The following is a 9406-nucleotide window of genomic DNA, read 5'->3' on the forward strand; positions in this document are numbered from 1 at the left end:
ACATACATACATATATACAAGTGTGTATGTGTGTGCACAGTTGAATTTATTAAAGTAACTAAAACTTATACCACTTGTCTTAAGTTCTTGTTTGCTTCTTCATTACTCATATCTGCACGTACTATAAAAGAATTAGAATAATTGTTTCACCTCTCTGGTTCTGAGTAGCTTTGCCTCCACATTCAACATTTCAAAATGACTCATATTTCCACTCACACATAGCAACTGGATTTTTAGAAAGATATGGTGCAATTATTTTCTCTTACGCACCATCTGGAAAGGAGAAAATCCTGTCCCCTACTTATCAAAATATTTTACAAAAAAAGAAATCAAAAACAAAAAAGCAAGGTAAGTTCATATTAAGGTATGAAAAATAATTTGTCCTTGGTTAATTGCTGAACAATTTATTATATGAATTTAATATTGTTTTTCATAAAATAGACTAATAAGTAAAAAAATAATTTGCTGAAAGAAATTTCTTTTTAGATTATTTTTATAACAACAGATTTTTGTCTCTGTTATTCAATTAGATGTTTGAATTAAGATTATAGTCATAATCTGAGAAATATATTCAAAACTACCATTGCTCATCAAAGAATGTAATGTAAACACTGTTTTATAATAGGTATATGAGCCGGGCGGTGGTGGTGCACACCTTTAATCCCAGCACTCGGGAGGCAGAGGCAGGCGGATCTCTGTGAGTTCGTGGCCAACCTAGTCTAGAAAAGCTAGTTCCAGGACAGGAACCAAAAAGCTACAGAGAAACCCTGTCTCGAAAATCAAAAAAAAAAAAAAATAGGTATATGGATTTATAGAAATTTACATTACAATCAATGATTATCATCAAGGTCCTATACCAGAAGGTGCAGAATGACGTCAATCATTAGTATTATCTCAAGAACCAATCAGCAGTTCACTGATACATGCTTCTCCATGATTAATTGTTGGCAATAGAAATATCACATTTTAAAAATTGACTCTTCAAATATCTTTCAGTGAGTCTGAAAATTGAACTCTTGGTTCTATGCATGGTGGATTAGTACTTTAACATTCCCAGCTCCAAACTCTGGTCTTAATGTGGTTAGTTAAATGTAATTTTAAGTGAATTTAATATAAGCTATGAAGTATGATTCATCTTTTGAGTGATAAATTTTTCTATTAGATTTCTCTCTTCTTTCATTATTAAACAAATTTTCCCTTTCTTGATGATGCTATATTTTTAAATATTGTACTTTGACAATAAAATAAATGCACATATAACAGAAAAGTATCTAATCTGCAAATTTTGTGTAAGTTATACAAGATCGTTAGAAATTGTGTGTAAATAATAAGAATAATATCATTGAAGTTTTTCAAATAATAAATTAATAATATTGAATTCTTTTTTAATAGATTGTAAAAGTATTGCTATGAAGAGTTAATCATTTAAAAGTCTCTGATGACATTTTTGTTCTAAATCTCTTGATACTCTTTAAAGAAAGGGTACTTTTAAATGTTTCTTCTCATGAAGCCTAGAGAGTTCCTATGGGATCATTTTGAACCATTTTCTTATGGTATCATTGCAAATTATTATTTTTACTAATAAAATAATTCTAAATCCAGCCAGAGAGTTGTGGGTTACACCTTTAATCCCAGCACTTGGGAGGCAGAAGCAGGAGATCTCTGCGAGTTCCAGGCCAGTCTGGTATGAGCTACACTATGAAACCCTATCTCAGAAACAAAAACAAACAAAGAAACAAAAGCAAACAAACAAATTCCCCCCATAAATCTTCTAGATACCAAAGAGTGACACAGAGCTTCTCAAAAAGCTGTAACTTATTTCAGGCTCGTCACCAGCACAGCCCATCAACATAACTGAACCAGAACATCTTGTTAGTATCAAACACTATCCATGCAATCTGTCAAGCTCCTTCAGCCTACTTGTCAGATATCTACTGGACTCCATCTGGTCATCTTATTTTCCTTCCCAATCTTCTTCCAGCGCCAAAACTTCTTCCAAGTCCCTATAGTTCTGTTGAGAGACATTTTTGTTTCTAGAAGTTATCTAACAGCAGGATGGATTCACAAAAGCAAAGTGTAAAAGAATAGCACTGCAGTATTTTGTTTAAAAAATAAAACTCACTGTTTTTAATGTAGTCTGTAAAAATGGTATGAGAGAATTTATTTAAACATTATAATTTTCTCCAATCTACTTTTTAAATGAAAGGAGACATTTAAAAGCCATTAGTGTATAATTGCATTTTTAAGATTGATTTGGAGAGAAGTTAAGATTGACACATACAGAGGTGGAAGAAAAAGTCAGTCAGACCTCTTTGTATCCTGCTCCCATCGTGGTCATGAAAGCACTAGGTGTCAAAAGAAGTCTTGAAGCATTCACGGAGAACATAATTGTTAGAGAACATACACTCTGTAAATTATCAAATATCTTCTTAAAATTCCACATTGCTTTTCAAACTCCTTTAACGATTCTAATATTAGACATCTTATAAATGCTTACATAAAAGATCTTTTAGCATATACACTATTTGAACTTTAAGTCATAGTATAACTATGTTTTTAATGTGAAATATTTGGATGCATTTTTAATTTGGTCTTGAATCAATATGCAGTTACTAGAAATCAAAATCTATTTTATCATCATTAAACATTTTCAGTTTTCTGTGAAAATGGTTCTTTATTCAGTTTATGAGTCTTTTTATACTACCCAATTAGCAATAAACAATATTTTTTAGAGCACAGGTACAAAATTCAGTCTATGAACAGAGTAAATGAATGCACATGAGTCCTCTCTCAGACAATCCAAACTCCAAAAAGTTACAGTAATAGATAAAAGGGGTGCATGTTCCAGACACTTGGGGTTATTTTCTCATCTGCTCAATGTCAGTCTTTTGATACCATTTACTGTCAACCCAATTTACTATTTCCAATTTGATGATTTTTGTTTCTTCTCTCAAATTTGATTTAAATGTTTCACAAAACCAAGTCATTTGACTATATTACTATGCCCTTCATTATCCTAAAAGTACAGTCACAAAAAAGCATAAAACAGACCAATTTCTTACTCTCTGTAACTATAAGAAAACATCTTTCAATTAGTAACTTACAGTAAATGAAAACTTACTGCTCCCATTTCTGAATGTTGGAAGCCCAAGCTTGTGGGGCTAACAGATTCTGACTACTGAGTGCTGGTTTTTCATTCTACAGAAAGTGTCCTTGTTGTACCCTCAGAAGGCAAAGGAACAACATGCATACTCTACCTCCTTTTTAAAAGCACTAACCCTATATAAAGGCAGATTCCCATGCCTTCAGCATCTTCCAGATCACTCACCTCTTAATGTCATCGTGACCAGAATTGTGTTTCAGCATTGAAATATGGGGAGAAACACAAAAATAACTTATAGCCTTAGTAACTATAAAGAAATAATTCCCCACCTATGAGTACTCTACCAAAGAAGGGCATTAGCACTTAATTAGATTATCAGACTCAGAGAAATCCATTAATATAAGAACTGGCAATGCAGACTATGTTTGTGCATGAGAACTATAAATTCAATATCATGAAAATCAGGAAGGAAGATAATAAATTTAGGTTTGGTAACTTGTAGAAAATAAAACAGTACAGCCAGATTCAGGACTTTAGGAACACAGTGTATGTAACACTGCTGATTTTTGGATAGTGTCTCTAGGTTTTCCTTGCAGCAATGCATTTTTCATGTGTACACCTGAAATGTCATTGTAAGTTGTAACAACACTCAAGTCAGCAGTAATAACAGAGAAATCCAAAGCAAAAATTCTGATAGACAGTCATATTTTACTGGAATGTTCCATTCTATTGATGTCATAACAATGCTGTAAAGTTCTTGACTGTAAAATGTATGTGCTCTTTTATATCATATTTCAATCCACAAAATAACCTTTTCATATGATGTGCCTTCAAAAGTTGAATATAAGATAAAATACTTACATAATAAGCACTCTCAGAGAAAGGTATCTAATTAGCAAAACCACAGAGAATGATGCCTACTATGAACTGCTGTTTATTAATCTATTTTCATGTCACTGAACAATAAAATAATATAATCACAATAGATAGTAGGTCACTGATGGCCTTACCTTCTTGAACAGCTTGGAAAGGGTTGTTGCCATCAACGAATGTCACTGAAAATGTGATTTTCTCAGTCTGAAGGATTTCCTCATTCTGATTGAGGTCAGCAACTGCTGTGCGGAATACCTCGTCATCTTTTGTAGCAGATTCATCAAAAATTGCTCCTAGAAAGAAGGGAATGTTTCTATTTTAAAAAAATATAAAAACTGTCATGATATCTGGCAATATGCCTAAGACACATTTACCTGAAAACTGTACACTTTCACGTAAAGACTTCACCATATTTATCACAGGAACAAACTGCTCCGAATACAGGCTCTCACTAAGCATGAATGCATTCTCACTTCTTTCAAGTGCAGATGAGGAATAGTACACCAAAATGTTGATGCAGGGGGAGCATCCTGGAGACAATTTTATATGCTCATTGCTGTTCTTAGGGTTTGCAGGACAGTAGATAACACACCAAAGTGTTCGAAGAAGTGTGCCAATCACAGATTGAGGAATTTTTCTGTAGACAAATGAGATACACTCTGGGCATTTACTATGGTCCACTCCCAGAGTAGACAGGAATTCAGATTCTCAAATGAACTTAATTGCTTTTGCTTTTTTGTTTGCATTCATTTTTCTCTCCTATTTTGAATGGAGTTTTCATAGCCATTTCAGCACTATACCCAATACGTTTTACAGATAATCCAGACATGTAGATTTCTGAATGGATAAAAAAACAAGAAACTTTTCTTTGAAGGATTAACTTAACAGTAGTATTTCCTGTCCCACCCACTAATGATGACAGTGAGTGCCACAGTTCAGTCTTAACATTTGTTTGTCCATAGTATAGTAGTTAAACACAGATGTTTCTACAAGATACTAATTGATTTCAAATCTAATTCAGCCTCTTGTGGAGTAGCAGGAAATTGTTCACACCAGGAATTATGAGCCTCAAGTTTATAGTCAGCACCAGGATGACCCTATCTACAAGCAACTCTACCTATGAGCAACATTAGTATTAAAGTTCATATGTAAGTAAGGTGTGAAAAAAGTAGTTAAAATGTCAATGTGGTAAATATTTCTTGATGTTCTAATTCACTATATGGATAAATCTGGAGGGCATTATACTCATAAAATAAATCAACCACACAAATTGTCGTATGACCTCACTTCTATGTAGAATCTAAGCAAAATGAGAAAAGCCTAGAGATTACATGTTTTCCGAGGCACAGGACTGAAGGAAGCAAGGCATGGAGATGAAGGAAGCAAAACTCCAGTAGCTACAGACCTCGTATAGGCACCGGGAAGAAGAGAAGCAGAAAGAGCAGATGAATGGTCGAAACTGTTATCACTTGCTGGTCTTACACAACTACTGGGAATGGAGGAATCAGGAAGCAGAGGTGAAGGGTTCAGACTCTAGTTATTTACAGACTTTACATTGGCACTGGAAGGGGGTAAGCAGGAGGTACAGGTAAAAGCACAAACAGAATAGATGAGAATCAGGGCAACATGGTTGACCATGCATTAGAAATGGGCAGACTTAGGGTGTTTCAGTATATTCTCAAAGGCGGACAAGAGTCTGTGTGGAAGGAGAAGAAGATAAAATTGTGCTCAAAATTGTAACCACTTTGCTATGTAAATAAAAATGAATGTATCAATTAGTATTCCTTAAAATAGATGACAAAAAGTATTTTAACTCAGAGAACACAGAATTATAATTAACTTTTAATATTACAAATCTCATTTGTTATAAAATATTTTATGTTCCTTTGTCTATATTTAATACTATAAATATATTTAGTTTTGAAATAAATATTCAGAACCAGATACATGCCACATCTTTGATACAGGTCATATTTCACAATGAGGGTAAGAACACTCTTCTTCACTACAGTATCCTTGCTCAAAATGACAAAGGGTTGTGACTTCCATACTGTTCCTATGAGGAATCACAATGGAAAACAGTTCTTGGCCTCACTGAAAGTCTACAGGCCATTTCCATTTGAGTTTACACTTTTTAAATTAGTATTAATAACATTTTATTTTATTCTAATTCTTCATCATGAAAGGATGCATATATTTTAAACTACATTACCTATTCACTTCAAATAGTTGACTAATTTAAATAAGATTTAAAAAGACTGATTCATATTAAGTAAAATAATGAACAAATTACTACAGAGCTCACTAGATATCCAGTCGAATATATGTTGTTCTTAACTTATTTGTAACTGCAAAAACAAACTGTATATATATATATATATATATATATATATATATATATATATGTTTCTCATTATATGTTTAAATATTATACAGTTTTTATATGCAGACTTAGGTGTGTGTACACAAATTTAATACAACACACATTGTTTACATACACAAATATGTAGATAAATGTAGAAATTTCACTTTGCAGTTGTGATGATTATGTATAACTTGTATTCAGTCCCGAGGCCTTCCAGTGAATGAAAGACAAAGCTATGAAAGATATTATTCAATGTGTGAGTCAATATTCTAATAAAGGAATCATGATGATTTGAGGTCCAGCAAGTGTGACAGGTCAGTCTTCTTCTTTATAGCTGAGAAGGCCTCCTGCTAAAATACAATCTCTGCAGAGTGCCCTACATGAATCTGCCTTTCTCTTCTGACTGATCTTTTGGCTTTACATGGATTACAATAATCCTGTGACCTGGCTTCTGTAACTCTTGTCTTTCATTTCCTATCTACATTGAATATCTGTCCAATGCTGAATATATGAGAAAGACAGTGAATAATTTTCATTGACATACAAATGGCACATGTCTTAATTATGTAATTATATATCTATTGAGTGAATACTCATATTTTATTAATGTACCAAAATACATTTTATCCCATTCTGTTATTTCTGAAATAGGTTAATTTAATATACAAGAGCTAGCTATGAATATGTCTGAGCTGTTGGCCAAACAGTACTGCAATTAATATAGGTTTGTGTGATTATTTAGGTCTGGGTGTCCAAAACAAAAATACAGTCTCCAGTTGCCTAAAGGCACCCATCATTTGGCAATGTACATCTATATAAAGCCTAAGACCTTAAAAAAAAAAAAAGATTTCTAGACACACAAAAAATGGGAGTCAATTGGATCTTCTTGGTAGGCACATTTTTTTTTTAGATATGCGCTGTTTGCTGGCTCCAAACAGAGGGTGGCTTCTTTAAGAGATGGCTTTCATAGCCGGGCAGTAATGGCACATGTCTTTAATCCCAGCACTCGGGAGGCAGAAGCAGGTAGATTTCTGTGAGTTCAAGGCCAGCTTAGGTCCAGGATACGCTCCAAAACTATAGAAAAACCCTGTCTCAATAGAGAAAAGAAAAGAAGGAGGAGGAGGAGGAGGAGGAGGAGAGGAATGGCTTCCTGATTTGTACTGGTGGCATGAGAAAATGAAGAGCTCTGGCTCTTTCGGTAGATCCTGCTGCAGAGCATTTAAATGGAGTTTGTGAGCAGAGTGTTACAAGTTGATTAATGGTGGCATAGAACTCACACATCCCTGGAGCTGGGGTTGTGAGCATACCTCTGCCATATTGGACTTTGCAGAGCCAAACAACAAAGCCACAAAATTAGTCCTAGCCATACCTGTTCAGCATTAAAAAAGAAAAAAAAAAACTCTTCTGATCAGAAAATGATTACAAATACACAATAAGACAGATTCAAGCAAAAAAAGACCTCTGAATGAGTCACAGTGTTGGATAATTATAGATGGGATTAGGAGAGAGAAAGAAAAAAATACAGACAGTCATAGATTAAAGACATAAAGATAAAATAATATTAAAAAGTAATAAAGAAATAAGTCATGTAAGATGAAAATACACAGAGAGTCTGGATTATGTGTATTATTTGGTTTTCTTTGGACTTTTTGACTGTTAATGAGTTAACAGCTGAAAAATTTTTGATTCTGGTGGCTGCTAAGCTAAACATACATATATATTTTTTAAAGGTATCTTGACTTCAAAATTTGAGTCCAAGGATATGTTACTTTGAAAAATAGGTTCTGCTTTTGTTTCCACAGAAGATGAGAACCCATGAATTCTTTATAGGCTAATGTGGCTTGATGGAACAAGATGCCCCAACTGGTCTCCATGAACCCTAAAAATCCTTCATTCAGAAATAAGCATGAAGCAGTTTGGAGAAAACAACACACAAATTCTGAAAATGATTGTATATAAACATTTATTTTCTTTTAAAGGGGGTTGATTATAAATGGTTAATGGTCATAATTAGTCTATTTCTAAAAATAAAATGGGTATAGGCTTTCATTTATTAATACAAATTTAAAGTCAGTTTTGTTTTATGCATATTTATACTCTTGTTTAAGATGTTATTTTTATACAGCTCATTTAAAATGTAATGTATTATTAAAAATTACAGATCAAGCCAGGCGATGGTGGTGCACGCCTTTAATCCCAGCACTCAGGAGGCAGAGGCAGGCGGATCTCTCTGAGTTCGAGACCAGCCTGGTCTAGAGAGCTAGTTCCAGGACAGGCTCCAAAGCCACAGAGAAACCCTGTCTCGAAAAAGCAAAAAAAAAAAAAAAAAATTACAGATCAATAGTAATTTATAATAGTCAAACTAGTTCTTAATTGTCAAAGTAACCCCAAATATATTTGTCTGGAAGAAAGTGTTGGAAGGCATTGGATTCTGAACAGAAGATTTCATCCTGCAGTCCAGGAAAGTATACTTATCTTTTTTGTAAGGTGTGTTATGCATCCAATAACAGCAACCACAGCAGTTACCAGCCATTAGTACTAAACACTGCATGAAGCACGCCACAAGTGTTATTTTAAGTAGTTTTAGTGCTAATCCATTGGGGATAAATGGTGCCCACATTCACTGTCCTGACAGCTCAAGAGAATGAGAACTGCTGCCAAACCCACAGCTTTATTTCTGACTAAATCTCCTGAAACTTACATGTGTCTAATGCTCAAGTGGACACACAAGCAGAAATTAGAAGATAACACTATGTTCATCTATTTAATTTTTTTTTAAGATTTATTATGTATGCAGTGTTCTATCTGCATGTTTGCCTGCACACCAGAAGAGGGCACCAGATCTCATTACAGATTGTTATGAGCTACCAAATGGTTGCTGGGAATTGAATCAGGACCTCTGGAAGAATAGCCAGTGTGCTCTTTTTTTTAATATTTATTTATTTATTATGTATACAATATTCTGTCTGTGGTGCAGGCCAGAGGAGGGCACCAGACCTCATTACAGATGGTTGTGAGCCACCATGTGGTTGCTGGGAATTGAACTCAGGACCTTTGTAAGAGCA

The 9406-nt window shown here is 34.0% G+C and overlaps 1 protein-coding gene across 1 annotated transcript in view; it reads right to left on the minus strand.

Annotated features, from left to right (window-relative positions):
- LOC101979317 (glutamate receptor ionotropic, delta-2) overlaps positions 1–9406 on the minus strand; it is an 835941-nt gene that overhangs the window by 573270 nt on the left and 253265 nt on the right. Inside the window, exon 2 of the mRNA XM_005360612.3 lies at positions 4114–4269. Within this exon, the coding sequence (XP_005360669.1) occupies positions 4114–4269 (156 nt within the window). The remainder of the gene's footprint in view (positions 1–4113; positions 4270–9406) is intronic.

Source organism: Microtus ochrogaster, linkage group LG3 (assembly GCF_000317375.1).
Source record: "Microtus ochrogaster isolate Prairie Vole_2 linkage group LG3, MicOch1.0, whole genome shotgun sequence".
NCBI lineage: Eukaryota > Metazoa > Chordata > Mammalia > Rodentia > Cricetidae > Microtus > Microtus ochrogaster.